This window comes from Lithobates pipiens, unplaced genomic scaffold, assembly GCF_037356315.1.
Source record: "Lithobates pipiens isolate NorthernLeopardFrog02 unplaced genomic scaffold, aLitPip1_a1.2 Scaffold_1, whole genome shotgun sequence".
Lineage (NCBI taxonomy): Eukaryota > Metazoa > Chordata > Amphibia > Anura > Ranidae > Lithobates > Lithobates pipiens.
The window spans coordinates 40,307,595-40,327,167 of NW_027507685.1; the positions used below are offsets into that span (position 1 = coordinate 40,307,595).

The 19,573-nt window shown below is 43.5% G+C and overlaps 1 protein-coding gene across 7 annotated transcripts in view; it reads left to right on the top strand.

The window, feature by feature from the left end:
• The window catches only part of MCF2 (MCF.2 cell line derived transforming sequence), a 296,431-nt gene that overhangs the window by 225,175 nt on the left and 51,683 nt on the right, over positions 1-19,573 (top strand). For 6 of the 7 annotated variants that reach the window (XM_077490004.1, XM_077490140.1, XM_077490071.1 and 3 more), the window contains 2 exons: positions 4,125-4,228; positions 5,807-5,919. In XM_077490004.1, the coding sequence (XP_077346130.1) occupies positions 4,125-4,228; positions 5,807-5,919 (217 nt within the window). Of the gene's footprint in view, positions 1-4,124; positions 4,229-5,806; positions 5,920-19,573 lie in introns of those variants that run through there. The other variant, XR_013277191.1, reaches the window with a different exon arrangement.

Here is a 19,573-nt window from a genome sequence, read left to right on the forward strand (position 1 = left end):
ACTCACAAAGGTGTTGGCCCCAGTTCTGTCGTGGTTACGTAAGCCGGGGATTGCAGAAGATCTTCTGCACACAGAGCCCTCGGCTACCCTGAGGGGCGATGTAGCTCGCTATACAGACCTCAGTTTTCAGTTGGCTTCTATACTACCTGAAGTCTGCTCTGGCTCCTTCCATAAAATTGGATTATCTGGGCCTGACTCTGGTTTCATCTCTGGCCAGAGTGTTTCTTCCTCTGGACAAACTCCAGAAGTTGCATGCTGTGTTTCAACTACTGTTGTCTCGCAGGTGGGCCTCCCTGCGGTCCTGCAGGTGGGTGTTGGGCCCAATGGTATCTACCTTTGAGGCAGTTCCATTTGCTCAATTACATACAAGCTCCTTTCAAGTGAGATCCTGTCGTAAAGTGCCTGTTCTCTGGGCTACCAGATTTGGCTGAGCCAGAAAACCGGGGGTCCCTGGTCTGGTGGCTTCGCTCTCTGGGATTTCTGCAGGGAACATCCTTTCTCCCCTTGTATTGGACAGTGGTCACCACCAATGCCAGTCTGTCTGGTTGGGGAGGTGTCCTGAGACTGGGTTCTGCTGAGGGTCATTGGACACTTGAGGAATCCGGACTGCTGATCGATATCCTGGGACTCGCGATCAGACTATTTATGGATCATGGAGGTCGACTTCGGGGGCTCCGGGTATAGATCCAGTAGGACGATGCCATGACTGTGGTCTATGTCAATCACCAGGGTGGAACGAAGAGTGGATTGGCAGCCGTGACAGAACTCCTTGTTCTGTCCCTCTCCGCGTTATGCATTCTAGGAGTGGAAAAATGTCAAAAATGGCAGACGGTTGCCTCAGTCGGCTAGTGTGAAGGGACCACTGGGACCACAGGGTTGTCCCTTCACCAGAACATGTTTCATCGGATATGTCTTCAGTGGGGCACTCCTGAGGTAGACCTGTCGGCATTCCAGCTTAACGGTATGGTACTGAGGTTTCTGGCAAGGTTTCTGGTGAACACTGCAGACGCTCTGGTGGCCCCGTGGGGCCAGTATAGTCGAATCTACACCTCTACTCCTCTCAAGATTCTGCCATGGCTTTTGCGCAGGATCGAGGCCAAAGGGATTCCGGTCATTCTAGTGGGCCCGGATGGTCTTGTCGGTCTTGGTACACCAACCTGGTGCACTTGGTTGCTGACGTGCCTTGGCGACTGCTTCTCAGGGAGGTTCTACTGTCCCAAGGGCCGATCTTCCATCCTGCTTCAGTCGCTGGTTTTTGAAGGCCTGGCTGTTATGAGCCAGGTGCTGAAGTTACGATGCTGCTGAAGGCGGGGGGGTTGAGCAGAACTTGGCCTTGAGTATCATCAAGGGCCAGGTGTTGGCCTTGGCGATTTTCTTCGGCGTCCCCTGGTCTCGCACCCCCTGGTGCGTACTCTTAATCAAGGGGTTCGACATCTGCCTCCACCAGTGTGGTCGCTTCTATCACCGTGGGATCTACTCTTGGTGCGTTTGGTTCTACAGGAGCCTCCCTTTGAAAATATTCTGGAGGTTCTTCTGCTTACTCTGTCCCAGAAGGTGGCTTTTTTGGTTGCTATCACCTCTGCTCGCAGAGTGTCGGAACTGCAGGCATTATCATGTCATACTCCTTGTGATCCACAAAGATGAAGTGGTTCTTTGCCCTTGTCCATGGTTCTCTCCTCTGATTCCTTTTGATTAAGTACGTTGTATTGCCTTCCCTGTGTCCCAGGTCAAAATGTTCTAAGGGATTTACTGTACGCGCCCTGGATGTGTTTGGGCGATTCAAGTGTATTTGGCAGTCACAGGGCCTTTTAGAGATCAGACTCACTGTTTGTGATCACGGATGGGCCAAAAAGGGGGCTGTCTGCTTCTTCTGCAACCTTTCTAGATGGCTCAGACAGACGATGACTCTGGTCTATTCTTCAGGGGTCGGGTTCCTCCTTTCCCTGTTATGGTGCATTCTACTTGCCTGTTTATTGCTTCTTGGGCATTATATCATCAGGCGTCAACTGCGCTGGTTTGCAAGGCGGCCACTTGGTCGACGGTGTATACTTTCACAGAATTCTACAACGTGGCTGTGCTGGCATCTGAGGATGCTTCTTTTGGCCTTCAAAGTGTTGCAGGCTGCTGTTTAGAGGGTACTACCTCTTGAAGGGGTATTGTTCAGGTTGGGCTCTAGTTTGTTTCTGTGTTAAGCTCCTGTTAGCTGGTTGGCACTTGTGTTCCTTATGGCAGTGTTTCTCAACTCCAGTCCTCAAGGCGCCCCAACAGGTCATGTTTTCAGGATTTCCATTATTTTCCACAGGTGATTTGATCAGCTTAGTAATTACCACAGCTGTTTCATCTAAGGGAAATCTTGAAAACCTGAGCTGTTGGGGCGCCTTGAGGACTGGAGTTGAGAAACACTGCCCTATGGTTCTGATCAATGGAGCGCTGTGTCTGTCAACGAAAAAAAAAAAAAAAGAGAGTTCTAATGCAGATAATAATATATATACACGAGTCCTTTCTCCAATATATATCATTATCTGCATTAGAACTCTCTTTTTTTCCGTTGACTTATATACCTGTATAAAGACTATTTGCTTAGCAATTGAAGATCCATCAGTCATCCTTGTGCACTTTACTATTTTGATGTCATTATCATTGCATTATTTTGCACAGTTAGCTTTTTGGAGTTACATCGGCCATCTTGGGGAATTATTTTATTTGATGTTACCAATACTGCACCGGTCTTACGATCCCCAGTGGAAATAATATTATGTCTTTACTTATCCCCAGTAAAAATACATACTTTTGTATTACGTGGAAACCACGCAGTGTCCCTGTCCATTTCCAGTGGAAACCATACAGCAGGGATATGCAATTAGTGGACTTTCAGCTGTTGCAGAAATACAAGTTCCATGGGGCATAGCAAGACTCTGACCACCACAAGCATGACACCCAGGGGCAGAGGCATGATGGGACTTGTAGTTTTGCAACAGCTGGATGTCCGCTAATTGCATATCCCTGCCATACAGTATCTTTACCCATTTCCAATGGAAACTGTACTGTATCTCTGCCTATCCTCAGTGAAAATCATACTACACCTCTGCCTATCTGTTTTGGGAACCATAAGGTGTCCGTGCCCATCACTAGTGGGGACCATACTGTGTCTCTGCCTATCCCAACTGGAAGGCTACATGAAAAACACATATACCTGTACATGCATTAGTTCATATATACACTTGTTTCTACTTTTGATCATAGATTCTAATAACTTTTAAATTTTGAATTGTGAAAAATTATTGCAGAGGTTTGGAGAAAAGCATTTAACATTTAGTAATTTTTTTTATATACTTATATGTAAAGGCACATGCTTTTTTTTAAAGAATTAGTTGTTTCTGACTGCTATAGGAAGTAGGAGCTGTTCAGCCACTTCCTGTCTCAATCACCTTGCACGTGTTACTGCCATTGTGCCTTTCTCACTGAAGATTACATAGCATCAACATTTTACTGACCCCTCTGTGTGGGAGTTTGGCATCACTACATCACTAATGTTCTTATTTATTATAGAGGTATATAACCAGGTATCGCCATGATTATACACGGTGCCATACTTTAGTGATTGGGTTGCAACCTTATCTCTTGAAAACAGCACACAAATAAATTACACAGATTCTGTGGCTGAGTAAGGTACTAAATATCTTCACAGGTATTTTACCTGCTTTTAACTAGTAAGAGAGCCTGTGTAATTGGGTTTTAAAGGGATAACGTCTGACGCCAATTATAACAGTTCCAGTCCAAATAGATGGCAGTAGAGTGTTATGGAGATGACCTGGTTTTATGTACAGTGCTATCCCATGGGAATAATATGGGGAGTCCCCCATTTTATATGCATAATGGGCAACAAGAAATTCAATTCATACTTTAAATGTTTTTTTTGTTTCACTACTTGAGTTTCCTACATTTAAAGAATTCCCACTCACAACAATGTTAGCACTATATTGTGATTACAGCCACTATGACAGTAGCCCACTGCTACATTTATTCCTAGCCATCCTGTTAATGTGTCATCAAACGTGTCAGTCTTAAGTAACTATGACTTTTAGTTTGTGCACAATGCTTAAAACATTTCAACTCTTGTCCAGGTTGGACTGGAATGTCCCAGTCTTTAGAGATCTGTGAAGGACTTGAAGGCTGGTCAAGCTCATGTGCTTGTTCTGACACAGAAGAGGAGGACACAGTGCAGTTGGTTAGTAGATTGCTTGTATTATTATTGTGATGATTGCTGCCAGCATAGCTTCTGGTTTAAATTAACAGTGATTAAATAATTTTGCACCAAAGAGACATTCAGCATTTGAATGATATGCATGTTTTGCTTGAACACTGTTTTATCTATTATCTGTTTTATCTATTGTCACATATCATACTGATTGTATGAAGGTTTGTCACAAGTAAGTACCATAGCTCCAAAAATGCTATCAGAAAGTGAATACCCTTGTCCCTGATCTAAGATATGTGAATAATGACAATCTGGGGCATGGCTGGAATGGGACAAAAATTTAGCTGTGGACTCCATCCAGACCGGCCCACTTTAATTTTACAAATACATACGAAATCAGTATATAAACTATACGCAATTGCGTAAAAAAAAAAAAAAATAAGGGAAAAAATTTCAATGTAAGTAAACAACTTTTTTTTCTGGGTCTCCAGAGAGCCCCCCACATACATCAGGGTCTCCAGAGAGCCTCCCTCCTTACATCAGGGTCCACAGAGAGCCCCCCCTTACATCAGAGTCCCTTATGTCAGAGTCCCCAGAGAGCATCAGCCTTGCATCAGGGTCCCCAAAGAGCACCCCACTTACATCAAGGTCCCCAGAGAGCCCCCCCTTACCTAAGAGTTCTCAGAGAGCAGATCCTTACATCCGAGTCACCAGAGAGAGGGCAGGCAGTGAGACAGGATTTAATCTTTCTGCTGCCCATATGTGAGGGCGGAACAGCGGTGATGCAGGGTGGACGGTAAGAGATGATGTCATCTCTGCTCTTTTGCCTGCCCGGCTCTCCCGTGCTGACCGCTGCATGGCTGCAGAGAGGCCACGGCCCTGTGGTTGGGGACCCCTGAGACTCAGGGCTATGGGCCCCATACTTAAGGCTGTAGCCCCAAAAGCCACCCCCTAGCAACGGCACTGGCTGCCACTGAAACCTGCCCACAGAGCCATCCGCCCTCCGGGAAACTCCTGATAGTCCTGATGGCCAGTACATGCCTGATCTGGGGAAATTCTAGCTACATTTAAAGCAGATTTACAAGCACCAAAGTAATTGTGTCCCCTAATCTACTCATGGAGAACATAGATTCTTTATTTATCTTAAATTTCTAGCTAAATAACATTGATTTAGGAATGTAAAGTAGCGGTCATGTGACCACTCCAGTCCTGTTCTCATAGAAGCCTGTGCTGTTCAAGCTGCTGTGGTTTTGGCCACTGTGCTGTTTGAGCCAGCAGTAAGGACAACTGGCTGCAGAGGCAGCATCATTGCAATAAAACAACAGCTACAGGAATAGGCTGATTTGCACAGTCAGACATTCCTAGAAGAATTTATTTGTGGAGAAGATTACACAAGAGTGTCCTGCATGGAGAAAATGTAACACACAGGAAATTAAGAAGTGGAGTCAAGACCCCCTCTGCAACAAAAATAAGTAAAAAAAAAAAACATCCAAGCTGGAGTTCTGCTTTAACTTAACCAAAAAAGATAAATGATTCATTAGTTGGCATCACTGATTTCTCCAGAGTGTGCTGCGATATCTAGTAATGGCAGCTTATGTGGTTTTACAGTCTCCTGGCAAATATAAAGCACTGGCTGACTGCAAGAAGAGGGGATCTGATGACGTACTAGTGAGAAATGGGGATGTTATCCAACTATTGCAGGAGGATGCTGAGGGAAAATGGTAAGTTTATTAACTAAAGCTATGTTTTCATTACTATATTTTCAAAGTAGCTTTGGTGTCAGGTTTTTTTGGCATCAAAAGGATTGTAGAAAACAGTACAGTAATGTGGTAACAGAGTATTGCAATACAGTTCAATACAGTTCTACAAAGGAAAAAATACAGTATATAATAAATAGTAGTATATAATATAGTGAACAGTCCCTTTTAGTAAGTACAGAGGAAGAGGGAGTCTTATAAAGTATTTGGCAGCTAGACTCAGCAGCCTTCTTACATCTGCTCCTAGGTAAAGTGCTGTTTCCATTCATAAAAATATGTGCTGGTTTCTCTCATTCTTTAATATGTGTGGAGAAGGCTGCAGTAAGCTCAGAAACAACAAAAGCATAAACCAGCAAACCCATTGACCCAAAAGAATAGATCACGGTGATGAGATTCCCATTGGTATTTCTTGGCACAGAAAGTATTAGCCCCTGGACCATGTTGTTGGATAATCCAACCCTGTGTGGGCTCCATCGGACTTTTTCATTCGTAATGTCTGACCAACAAAGTTTGAGAGCTGTATCTAAAATTTTCCAACAACATGATCCGATGCGCGTCAATTCCGATCGTGTGTAGCCTAGTCCGACGGACAAAGTGCCATGCATGCTCAGAATAAATTCTGAGACGGAAGCGCTCGGTCAGGTAAAACTAACGTTCGTAATCGATATAGTACGTTCGTCACGCTGCAATGTTAAAAATTGTTTAATGCAGCACATTCTCTTTTTCTTTATAATGCTACAAGAATGAAGTTGTTTTGCTGCTCATATTCACACACACTCCAAAACGTATTTCTTTATTATTTTTCCTGATTTCATGAATACAATATTTTTATTTGTCAAATCTCCCGAATACTGTTTGATTTTTTTGTTAAAATTTTGTGGTTGGTTTTTTAATCAAGATCTCCTTTTTTTGACATTTTGCTCATCTTCGTAATTTTTTGGTGTGTTTTGTGTGTCAACTTACCACAACACCATTATTATCTTTTTATTTTATTGTTTTATTTTTTAATCTCTAGGAGGTTGTTTGGTGTTGGTGCCCCTTGTTTTATTTTGACTTTGTATTTTTGAAATGTACCTGCCAACTCACAAATAAACTGGCCTTTTTGAAGTAAAACATATAGGCAAGTATTTCTTGAACCAAAAAAAAACTTTATTTAGGTGTCATAAACAAATAAAGAGGGAGGCAGCGCTGGAGAAACTGGGGAAATTAGCAAAGCCTTTGGCCCCCAGGGCACACATCAACTATTTAAATGCAAAAATTGGTGGGCTGAGGAGTACATATCTGAAGGAGAACAGTCTGGTCCAGAAGTCCAAGAAACCTGGAACAGCAGCAGATGACATCTATGTCCCCAGGCTGTTAGCCTGCATCTTCTGTCAGACCAGACTGAACCCAGGTCATCACTCTCTGGTCTTCCTTCCACGCTTCCTTCCAGGCTGTGGCTGTGGTGCTGGAGGTGTGGCAGAAGGAGGAGGAGGAGCATTGTCCAAATCACACAAGTGTGTTGTTTGTGTCATTTGGCCCTTCAACCCCTTATTTAGAGATCGGATAATTAGTTCCTCACACATGAGGCATTGCCCCTCCTCAATTTGCTGCAGTTTGCACACAGCCAAGGCGGCAAAGGCCTCTTGATGTGAGGGGGTGGCTTTGAGGGCTGCAGAAACCTCCCCAATTAGCTTGAACGCTGACTCCTCCACATTCCACCCCTTTCTGGCCCTTTTAGGTGGAAGACGGAGGGGAGGGACTTGGGATTGAGTCAGGCTCCTAGGCCTGCCCACCTCTTGGCTGCCACTTACCCCTGCCTCCTCCTGGCTGCCGCATTCCACATGCTCCTCCTGCTATGGAAATGACCCAAATTATTTAGGTACTGGCAAAAAATAAGTGATACTATTAACCGGGTATATCAAACACAGGTACAAAGGGATCCCAAAATAAGTTTACTGGGGTGTCTAGAAAACAAAACATACATACCAACAATTAGAATAGCAATTAATAAGATGTGTAAAATAGATGGATTTCTTCGAATGTGCCAACATATGAGGAATGGAGCTTACAGGTTATTGACACTGTATTAAAAGAATGGCAGGTTTGTCAAAATGAGGGGTCAATAAAAAAGTTTTATAAAATATGAGATTTGTGGTTGGGCATGCCCGGGATGACTCCTTTTTATAATAGAAAATGTGGGGAAGGATAAGTGAAAGAGGGTGGGATAAGGGAAAGTAAATGAAAGGTAGGAGGAGAAAAAGGGAGAGGGAAGAGAGAGGTGGAAAAAAACAGGAAAAAGAAAGGGAGAGGGAGAAGTAAGGGGAAAAAAGAAAAAAGGGAAGAAAGGTGGAAAAAAAGAAAGGAAGAGTAAAATGATATGTTTAGGATGTACATGGATTGTATAGCTAGGTGTACCTACTGTATAAATATATATCACTGTTGGTCTTATTGCAGGGGGTATTTCTTCCTGTGGATGGATATAGGATGACGTATATAAAAGAGGGGGAGAGAAGAAGGGGGGAAAGGGATGAGTTATTTACATGAATAATAGTGTTGATGTAATTAAGAGAAAGATAGGTAGTGTATGTGTGTGTTGACCTCTTGGTTTGTTTACTGTTTTTTGTTTGTTTTATTTTATTTATTTATTTATTTTTCTCAATATGTATTTAGTGTTTTTTTTGTTCTAAGAGTTGTAAACTAATATTGGTGCTAAAAAAAATTATGAATTGGGGAAAAAAAACATAAATGTGTAAAAAAGGGGTGAAAATACTGCGCTAAACCCAACGTGAAAAAGAAATATACAAATGAATAAAAAGCTGCTAACACACGAACAAACAAAGTCCAAATAGCAATATCAAATAAATAGTGTAGCGCTAAACAAATGTGACTAAGTGAAAAAATGGCAACAAAGCCACCTCAAATGAGCTAAGGTTAGACTGAAATAAATCAAAATAATCTATAAACAAAAACAGAAGATAAATGTGGCATAGAAACATACACCAAAATAATATGGAGTAATTGTAATGAACTACAATAGTCCAATAACCAAATGTCCACATGTATAGTGTCCGAAAAATGGAAAACTTTGTCTTCAATCTTCAAATGAAGCAGAAAGCATGTGGTCAAGATGGAAGGGTCAGAGATGCTGATGGATCAAAAATGCATTGGTAAACATCTAAGAAATACTCGAATTTGAGGATGGGTACTCTTACCACACCAGGTGGACGCACATACCATACGGCAGTGTGTCTAATGTGCTTCTAGTACTGGATCCCCAGTGAGGAAATGATGCCAAGCTGGGTGGTAACACGACTGTAACTCCAATCCAGTCACGGCTGAATAATAGTCCCAAGACGATGATTCCAAGGAGACAGCAGAAGGACCGTTCCACAAAAATGGGTGGTAATCAGAGGGTAGCCATCGGTGCTCAAACATAAAGGAAAAAAGAAAAAAGGAAGCTCCACATGATGCAGGTCAACCAAGATGGTTTAATGAAGATAAAAATACCGTAAATAAAACGTAGGGTATATAGTAAAAGTTATCACAAAAAATATCATAAAAGCAATATGGGAAGCAACAAAAAAACTTATTTTTCTCTTGAGATCCTTATTTGACCTACATCTTAGGCAAAGATCATGTGATCTCTGGCTTCCAGGTGCATTTTGAGTGTGTCGAGTCATTAGAGATCACAAAAAGTGTGCTATTGCAAGGGAGACAAACTCTGTCAGGTAAACTTGCATGGAGATAAGAGGATCACTAAGGCATAACTGTTACATTATACAGCATAACTAAGCCAGAAACAAAGCATGCATAATGGCTTCCGCCATGCACATATATAATTACAAACTATACATACAACAAGATTCTTAAAACATTAACACAAAGTAATAGGAAGGTGATCTTTTTCAAACATATAAAAAGAAAAAAACAATGACAACTAGAATTCCCTTTTAATATGACAATATTTCTGCTAAAAAAATACTTTTATTTATGGGGTCCTTATGTAACTAAATGTCAGGCACATGTGGATGGAATAAAAAATGGTTCTGTGTGTGGCCCTTTTAATGTGTCTTAGCTGAGCAGGTCTGTCTCTGGAGGAAAAGACGAGTATCCAAAATTCAATGAAAGACAGTTTGATGGAGTGGAATAGGTGGATAAGGCACTCTCTAGGGTGTCAGGCACTGCCTACTAAACAGGTGCTTCCCACAGCAACTCTTTTATAATACCAATATGCTGCTTCTCCATTAGATTAGAGTTCTTCTTTTGAGAGCCTCCTTTAGCTCAGGCCACCAGGAATGTATGGAATACAATCCCTTGCTTCTGCTGAAGCATAATGTCCCAGAGGTGTTCTATTGGATTCAGGTCAGGCGAGTGTGAGGGCCATTCAGTGGTATAAATTCCTTCATCCTCCAGGAACTGGCTGTATACTCTTGCCACATGAGGCTGGGCATTGTCATGCACCAGGAGGAACCTAGGACCCACTGCACCAGCGTAGGGTCTGACAATGGGTCCAAGGATTTCATCCCGATACCTAATGGCAGTCAGGGTGCCATTGTATATGCCTCCCCAGACCATCACTGACCCACCACCAAACCGGTCATGCTGAAAAATGTTGCAGGCAGCATAACATTCTCCATGGCTTCTCCAGACCCTTTCACATCTGTCACATGTTTAGGTTGAACCTGACCTCATCTGTGAAAAGCACAGGGCACCAGTGGTGGACCTGCCAATTCTAGTGTACAATCACAAATGCTGATCGAGCTCCAGGCCACCCTCATGAAGTCTATTTCTGATTGTTTGGTCAGAGCCATTCACACCAGTGGTCTGCTGAAGGCCAGTTTGTAGAGCTCTGGCAGGGCTCATCCTGCTCCTCCTTGCACAAAGGAGCAGATACCGTTCCTGCTGATGGGTTAAGGACCTTCTTCGGCCCTGACCAGCTCTCCTAAAGTAACTGCCTGTCTACTGGAATCTCCTCCATGCTCTTGAGACAGTGGGGGGAGACACAGCAAAACTTCTGGCAATAGGATGTATTGATGTGCCATCTTGGAGGAGTTGGACTGCCTGTGCAACCTCTATAGGGTCCAGGTATTGCCTCATGCTACCAGTAGAGACACTGACACTGAACAAATGCAAAACGAGTGAAAAACAGTCAGAAAAGAGGAGTACTGCGTGTCATGCTGACGTGGTACGCACGTGATAGGGGAGGGGCTCGACGGTGGGGGCTCGGGAGAACCAGCGGAAGCAGCGGGGGTGAGAGACTGCAAAAGCCACCAGGGGATGAAAGCATTTGTGTGTGATGGACTGGAGCAGGCTGGGAAGGACAGTGCGGGAGGCCCGGTGCCGGACAAGGGAGAGGAGAGTGCACTCTGGGATTTCGTCCATACCGGCCAGAGTCTGCCAATCCTCCCTCCTTCCCTCTTCACCTCCCCTGTGTATTCCTGGACATTCCTTTACTGCTAAAGATCAGCCCGGAGTACGACAGCAGCTGGTGTCATCCAAGGAGTGCCAAGCAGTGAGCAGATCAGGACGTTCCTGAAGCTATGCAAACAAACTAAAGCACTCTAAAGGATTGGTCAGAGCTGCTCTGCAGGACAGGAGACAAACGTCAGGAAGAGGAACTCTTGAAGGACATCCCTCCCCAGGTAAACGATCTCTGAATTTATGAACTAATGTCAATATAGGTAAAGCTTTGCCAGAGGTACCTGGTGCCTTTCCTCATACATAAATATATAAAGAACAAACTGGTTTATAGGCTGAGTTGAGACAAGCTGTTTGGAATACTGTTTGGAATACTGCTGTTGGTGCTGACAATGATACTGCAGACTCCAGAATGAGTGATTAAAGTATACGAATTATTTATTTTCTCCTCTTTGTGCCTTATGATATGACCTTACTGTCCCTTTCTGTTCCTGCAAAAGAAGAGGGAAGGGAAAATAAAAAAAAATAAAGGAGAAAAAAATACAAAAGAAAATAATAATAAATAGAAAGGGACAGGAATGAGTAAGGATTGTAAGACATTGTAAAGACCTGCGGTGGAAAGATTATGTTTTCTGTACCTTTGCTAACCAAATATACCCTTAGTATCAACTTCCCTTGGACTTTACCTGAATCAGGGGACCTGGGGAGTTTTTTTTTCTTCATTCATATATTTCTCCAAGACTCCAAGGAGGGATGGGGGAGAGATGCACCTTGCAGAGTTGAACAATATTTATCCACAGCAGGTAGGCCTTAGCTGCAATGGTCTGTACCCCATTAGAAAATTATAGATGACAGAAATAATTTTTTTGACATATAACGTCAAAGGTTTAAACTCTCCTGTTAAGAGACATAAAATAAAATAAAAACTCCAGCAGTATACAGCAGAAGTGGTGTTTTTGCAGGAGACCCACCTATCCCAGGAAACAAATATCAAATTATATTCTAAAGACTTTCCGACTTGGTTTTATGGAGATTCATCAACTAGGAGGGCCAAGGGGGTGGCAATTGGGTTTGCGAAAACTACAAGGTTCTCGATGGAAGATAGGATGACAGATCCCGAGGGCCAATATCTTTTTTTGAAGGGCAGATTAGGGGAAAGGACACTTACCCTGGCAAATGTATATTGCCCTAAAAAAAAACCTATAAGGTATTTGAAACAGGTCCTGGGAAACCTATCAGACTTCAAGACAAGGGAGGTTATACGAGCTGGGGATTTCAATTTTTGTATGGACCCAGCTTTGGATAGCATGTCCCAGGCACAGGGCACAAGGCTTTGTTAAAAAGGATTAAGCATGGGATGCGTCAATGACAAATCATGGACACGTGGAGGGTGCAACATTCTAAAACACATTATTATACGTTTTTCTCCCCTGTGCAGGGGACATACTCAAGACTGGACTATATAATGGTGGATCATAGGCTGTTGGATCAAGTGAGGGAAACTAAGATAATATCGACGCTGTCTGACCATTCCCCGGTGTCAGTGAGGATGAGGATACCGGGGATTCAAAGACAACCGTTTACATGGTGCCTAAATGAAAATCTCTTACAGGACGAAAAAAATTGCAGAAGCAGTTCAGAAAGAAATAGAAACATATTTTTTGGTTAGTGATAGGGGCGAAATCTCGGGCACCACCCTAAGGGGGCACATAAAGCTTACATTAGGGGTGTCCTTATTTCCATTGGCATGGGGGGGAAAAAGAGAGAATAAAAAAATTAACATCCTAATTGAAGAGATTTGCAGATTAGAACAAGAGCATAAAAACCTAAGGGACAACACCAGGAGCTCTTTCACCAATTGGTCAATAAGAGAGATGAACTTAAGGATATCATGGAGCAAGAGTCAAAAAGGACATTTAATAGAATAGCAAGAGAAAGATATCAATGGGGAAATAAAGCAGGTAAATATTTAGCAAAAATGTTGAAAAAGAAAAGAGAAATCAACTATATTGAAAAAATCCAAAATAAAAACGGGGGAATGGTATTGGTATATACAACAAATGAGATAGAAAAAGTGTTTAGGAACTATTACGGAGACCTTTATTCCAAAGGACAGGAGGGACTACAGGAAATAGAGAAAACTGAGAAAATCAAAGATTTTTAAAAAAATGCCAGATTGCCTCTCCTGTCAGAGAGCGATAGGTCCAATTTGGTAGACCCATCACAGAGGAGGAAATCTATAAAGCATTAAAAGACTCTGCCCCAGGCAAAAGCCTGGGACCAGATGGATTCACAACTTATTATCTCACAAAATACAAAGAGATTTTAGTCCCGAAGCTTTGTCAGTATATGAATGGGTTAGGTGTGAACTTTGAAATGGGAGGGGAGGCACTGTCTGCATCAATAATGGTTATTTTGAAGGAGGGCAAGCACAGCACACTCTGCTCTAATTATATGCCAATAGCCTTACTGAATGCAGATACCAAATTATATGCTAAGGTACTTGCAACTAGGTTGAAGGAACGGATGACCGAACTGGTCCATCCGGACCAGGTCGGATTCATACCAGGAAGAGAAGGGAGGGACAACGGTGTGCGATCATTGCTCCTCCTTCCGGCTATTAAAGCAAGTGGGTCCCCAGGTCTGTTCCTGTCGATAGATGCCGAAAAAGCATTCAACAGGGTAGACTGGGGACTCATGATAAAAACTTTGGAAGTCATGGGCGTTTGCCCAAGAATGATCCAATGGAAGGAAGTATTGTGTAACCACCCCCCACATCGATAAACGTGAATGGGGTGCCATCCCCCCATTTGTAATGGAAAATGGAACCAGGCAGGAGTGTCTGCTGTCGCCACTCCTGTTTATGTTGACTTTGGAACCCCTGTTGGCCTCAATCCGAAATAACCCAGATATCAGTGGGATTAGGATGGGGGAAGAAGAGCATAAACTTGCAGCGTATGCTGACGACGTGCTGTTCTATATCCCAAATTTGCTGGGAATACTGAAACAATATGGAGAAATTTCAAATCTCAAAATTAACCTCAGCAAGTCTGGAATCTTAAACATAAATATAAGTAAACAGGAAGAAGCGAAACTGCAAAAAGAATTCAATTTGCCATGGAGAAAGGATATAAAATATCTGGGAGTCAGATTGACTGACTCTTTAAGGAAAATATACTCAATAAATTATATCCCTCTGTTAGGCCTCATGCACATGAGATGCAGTTAAACGCGCGTTCAGATGCAGTTGGACAGTTTTTTCAACTGCCCCTGAACTCATTCAATGTTATTCTATGTGTCCATGCACACAGTCTCGTTTTTTTCCGCTTTTATGCAGTTGCGTTTAATCTCGTTTTTCCAGAAGCAAAAAAATGCGTTCAGAAGCAAAAATTTCCAAGTTTCAGACGCAAAACGCGGCAAGACGCGGTAAAACGCGGCAAAACGCTGCTACCGCGTTTAGCCGCGTTTGCGTTTATATGCGTTTTTAAAGGTGACCTTTTTTTTTTACATTAAAAATCAAAAAATTATTGCAAATGATGAAAAACCATTAGAAAAATATTTTAAACAATTGCAATTGCAAGTGGACAATCCACAACTTGTGGCAAGTGACATGGCAGGTGGCAAGTGACGTGGCAAGTGGACAATCCACAACTTGTGGCAAGTGACATGGCAGGTGGCAAGTGATGTGGCAAGTGGACAATCCACAACTTGTGGCAAGTGACGTGGCAGGTGAAGTGGCAAGTGACGTGGAAAGTGGACAATCCACAACTTGTGGCAGGTGACGTGGCAAGTGACCTGGCAGGTGACGCGGCAAGTGACCTGGCAGGTGACGTGGCAAGTGGAAAATCAACAACTTGTGGCAGGTGACTGGCATGTGACGTGGCAAGTGGACAATCCATAACTTGTGGCAGGTGACGTGGCAAGTGGACAATCCACTTGTGGCAGGGGACGTGGCAAGTGACGTGGCAAGTGGACAATCCACTTGTGGCAGGGGATGTGGCAAGTGACGTGGCGAGTGGACAATCCACAACTTGTGTCAGGTGACGTGGCAAGTGGACAATCCACAACTTGTGACAGGTGATGTGGCAAGTGATGTGGCAAGTGGACAATCCACTTGTGGCAGGTGACGTGGTAGGGGATGTGGCAAGGGACGTGGCAAGTGGACAATCCACAACTTGTGGCAGGTGACGTGGCAGGTGATGTGGCAAGTGATGTTGCAGATGATGTGACAAGTGGACAATCCACATCTTGTGGCAAGTGACCTGGCAACTGACGTGGCAAGTGACGTGGCAAGTGGACAATCCAAAACTTGTGGCAGGTGACGTGGCAAGTGACGTGGCAGGTGACGTGGCAAGTGGACAATCCACAGCTTGTGGCAAGTGACATGGCAGGTGGCAAGTGATGTGGCAAGTGGACAATCCACAACTTGTGACAGGTGACGTGGTAAGTGATGTGGCAGGTGATGTGGCAAGTCACGTGGCAAGTGGAAATCCACAACTTGTGGCAGGTGATGTGGCTGGTGACGTAGCAAGTGGACAATCCACAACTTGTGGCAGGTGGCATGGCAGGTGACATGGAAAGTGGACAATCCACATCTTGTGGCAAGTGACGTGGCAGGTGATGTGGCAAGTGACGTGGCAAGTGGACAATCCACAACTTGTGGCAGGTGATGTGGCAAGTGACATGGCAGGTGATGTGGACAATCCCCAACTTGTGGCAGGTGACGTGGCAAGTGACGGGGCAAGTGGACAATCCACAACTTGTGGCAGGTGATGTGGCAAGTGGACAATCCACAACTTGTGGCAGGTGACGTGGCAAGTGACGTGGCAGGTGATGTGGCAAGTGACGTGGCAAGTAGACAATCCACAACTTGTGGCAGGTGATGTGGCAAGTGACGTGGCAGGTGATGTGGCAAGTCACGTGGCAAGTGGACAATCCACAACTTGTGGCAGGTGATGTGGCTGGTGACGTGGCAAGTGGAAAATCCACAGCTTGTGGCAGGTGGCATGGCAGATGACGTGGAAAGTGGACAATCCACATCTCGTGGAAGGTGACGTGGCAGGTGATGTGGCAAGTGACATGGCAAGTGGACAATCCACAACTTGTGGCAGGTGACGTGGCAGGTGATGTGGCAAGTGGACAATCCCCAACTTGTGGCAAGTGACGTGGCAAGTGACGTGGCAAGTGGACAATCCAAAACTTGTGGCAGGTGACATGGCAAGTGACGTGGCAGGTGATGTGGCAAGTGACGTGGCAAGTGGACAATCCACAACTTGTGGCAGGTGACGTGGCAGGTGATGTGGCAAGTGGACAATCCCCAACTTGTGGCAAGTGACGTGGCAAGTGGACAATCCAAAACTTGTGGCAGGTGACGTGGCAAGTGACGTGGCAGGTGATGTGGCAAGTCACGTGGCAAGTGGACAATCCACAACTTGTGGCAGGTGACGTGGCAGTTGGACAATCCACAACTTGTGGCAGATGACATGGCAAGTGACGTGGCAGGTGATGTGGCAAGTCACGTGGCAAGTGGACAATCCACAACTTGTGGCAGGTGACACGCTAAATACAAGTACACTGCAGCTCTCACGGCTGCTGCTACTCACTCTGGTCTCACAAAATTGCAGAAATAGTTAATAATACTGTTTTTTTGAGCTGGGGAGGGTCTATGATGTTAGCTTAACTAAACGCTTCTAGACGCAAGCGCGGTAAAACGCGGTAAAACGCCGTTAAATCGCGGTAAAAATCACGGCAAAACACGCGTTTCTAAACGCCGGTTTCAACATGTGTCCAGCAGCGTTTGCATCTGCGTCTCGTGTGCATGAAGCCTTAGATGAAATCAAGAAGGAAATAAAAAAAAATATCCTGGATAGGGCGTATCAAAACGGTTAAGATGGTGTTGGTCCCGAAAATCTTATATAAGTTCCAAATGCTGCCCTAATCACTTCCACAAACATATTTTAAAACTTTAAAAAGTTTAATATCGAAGTTTATATGGCATAATAAAAAAAGGAGAATTGCATCCGCTGTACTGGGAAGGGGGAAAAATCAGGGGGGCCTAGCTGTCCCGGATCTCAAAAAGTACTATAATGCAGTGGTACTTACACGGGTGGTAGAATGTGCTAAAGAGGTAAATAAAAAGAGATGGGTTAATATAGAAACTGTAATGAGTAGTGCACATTTAAGGTGTATAATATGGACCCCCCCCCCAGCACAGGGCACTGGGATCAAACATCCACGAAATAACATGCACTTCACTAAAAATATGGGATAGGATTCATACACAAAACAATTGGGCTTACAATTCACCTTTTTTTTAAAGGAAAACGAGTATTTTGCACCAGGGTAAAGGTCAGTGGGGGGGGGGGGGGGGGGTAACTGGATGAGAAAAGAAAATGCACAGTTAAAAGATATAATAAAAAGGGGTAAAATATGCACTTATCAAGAATTAAGCTTGACACGGATTTAATGGCGATAAATGCATGGTGGTACCTCCAGTTAAGGCACTTCATGGAGAAATTGCCACAACCAGTAAGACACGGAGAAGACTATAGGCTGCTGGAGCGGCTATGTATGAGTGAAAAATCTAAAAAAAAATAAGCGCGTATATATAAAATATTATCAGCTAGAGATGACCGGGAGGTTCCACCATACATCAAAAAATGGGAAAATTAACTGGGGTCACGATGTAACAAATATATTATTGATAACATTTTGAAATTAACATATAGTTCTGCGGTAGATACTAAAATGATTGAGATTAATTATAAGGTGGTATGCGACACCAGATAAAGTTAGTAAATTTTAATTGGAGAAATCCTTGGAGTGTTGGAGAGGGTGTAAGGCAATAGGAACAATGGCCCACTTATGATGAGATTGCCCCACTATTAAAAAATATTGGAAGGAGGTGTTACAACTAATAAAGGAAATTACCAACAAAGAAATACCGGAAGACCCTTGGATATGCTTGATCCATGGAGTAGACGGTCCTGTTAACCGCTTAAGGACCACCTCACGCTGATATACGTCGGCAGAATGGCATGACTGGGCACAAGCATGTACAGGTATGTTGCCCTTTAAGTGCCCAGCTATGGGTCGCGGGTGCGCAGGCGGCACACTCGCGACCCGGTCCTGAGCTCCATGGCCGTGGGACCCGTGGACCCGATCGCAGCCGGTGTCCCGCAATCGGGTCACAGAGCTGAAGAATGAGGAGAGGTAAGTGTAAACAAACCTCTCCTTGTGCTTCCTCGTGAGGCTGTCACTGATCGTCTGTTCCCTGTTATAGGGAAAAAACGATCAGTGATGTCACACGCCAAGCCACACCCCCCTACAGTAAAAAAAAAAAACACACACACACACTTAACCCCTACACTGCCCCCTAGTGGTTAACCCTTTCACTGCCAGTGACATTTTTACAGTAATCGGTGCATTTTAATCGCACTGATCGCTGTATTAATGCCAATGGTCCCAAAAATGGGTCAAAATTGTCCGACATAATGTCGCAGTCACAATAAAAATCACTGATCGCCGCCATTATTAGTAAAAAAATAAATTAATAATAAAAATGCCATAAAACTATCCCTTATTTTGTAGACGCTATAACTTTTGCGCAAACCAATCAATAAACACTTATTGCGATTTTTTTTACCAAAAATATGTAGAAGAATACGTATCAGCCTAAACTGAGGAAAAAAAATGTGTTTTTATATATTTTTGGGGGATATTTATTATAGCAAAAAGTAAAAAATATTGCATTTTTTTTCAAAATTGTCGCTCTATTTTTGTTTATAGCGCAAAAAATAAAAACCACAGAGGTGAGCAAATACCACCAAAAGAAAGCTCTATTTGTGAGAAAAAAAGGACACCAATTTTGTTTGGGAGCCACGTCGCACGACCGTGCAATTGTCAGTTAAAGCGACGCAGTGCCGAATCGCAAAGAAGGGCTTGGTCCTTTAGCTGCAAAATGGTCCGGGGCTTAAGTGGTTAAACAATATAAAACATCTATAATTCCAACCCTGCTTAATGTAGCGAAAAGCCTTATACCGAAAAAATGGCAGGAAGTTGATAGCCTGAAAATCCGGGACTGGATATTTTATAGAAATGAAATACACAACCTTGAGAGCCTAGATGACGGGGGAAGGAAGCAGAAGAAGGGGTGGAACGAAATGATAAATGGGAAATGTGTAAAGTGTTTAAAAAACGTGGAGATATGTTGAGGCAA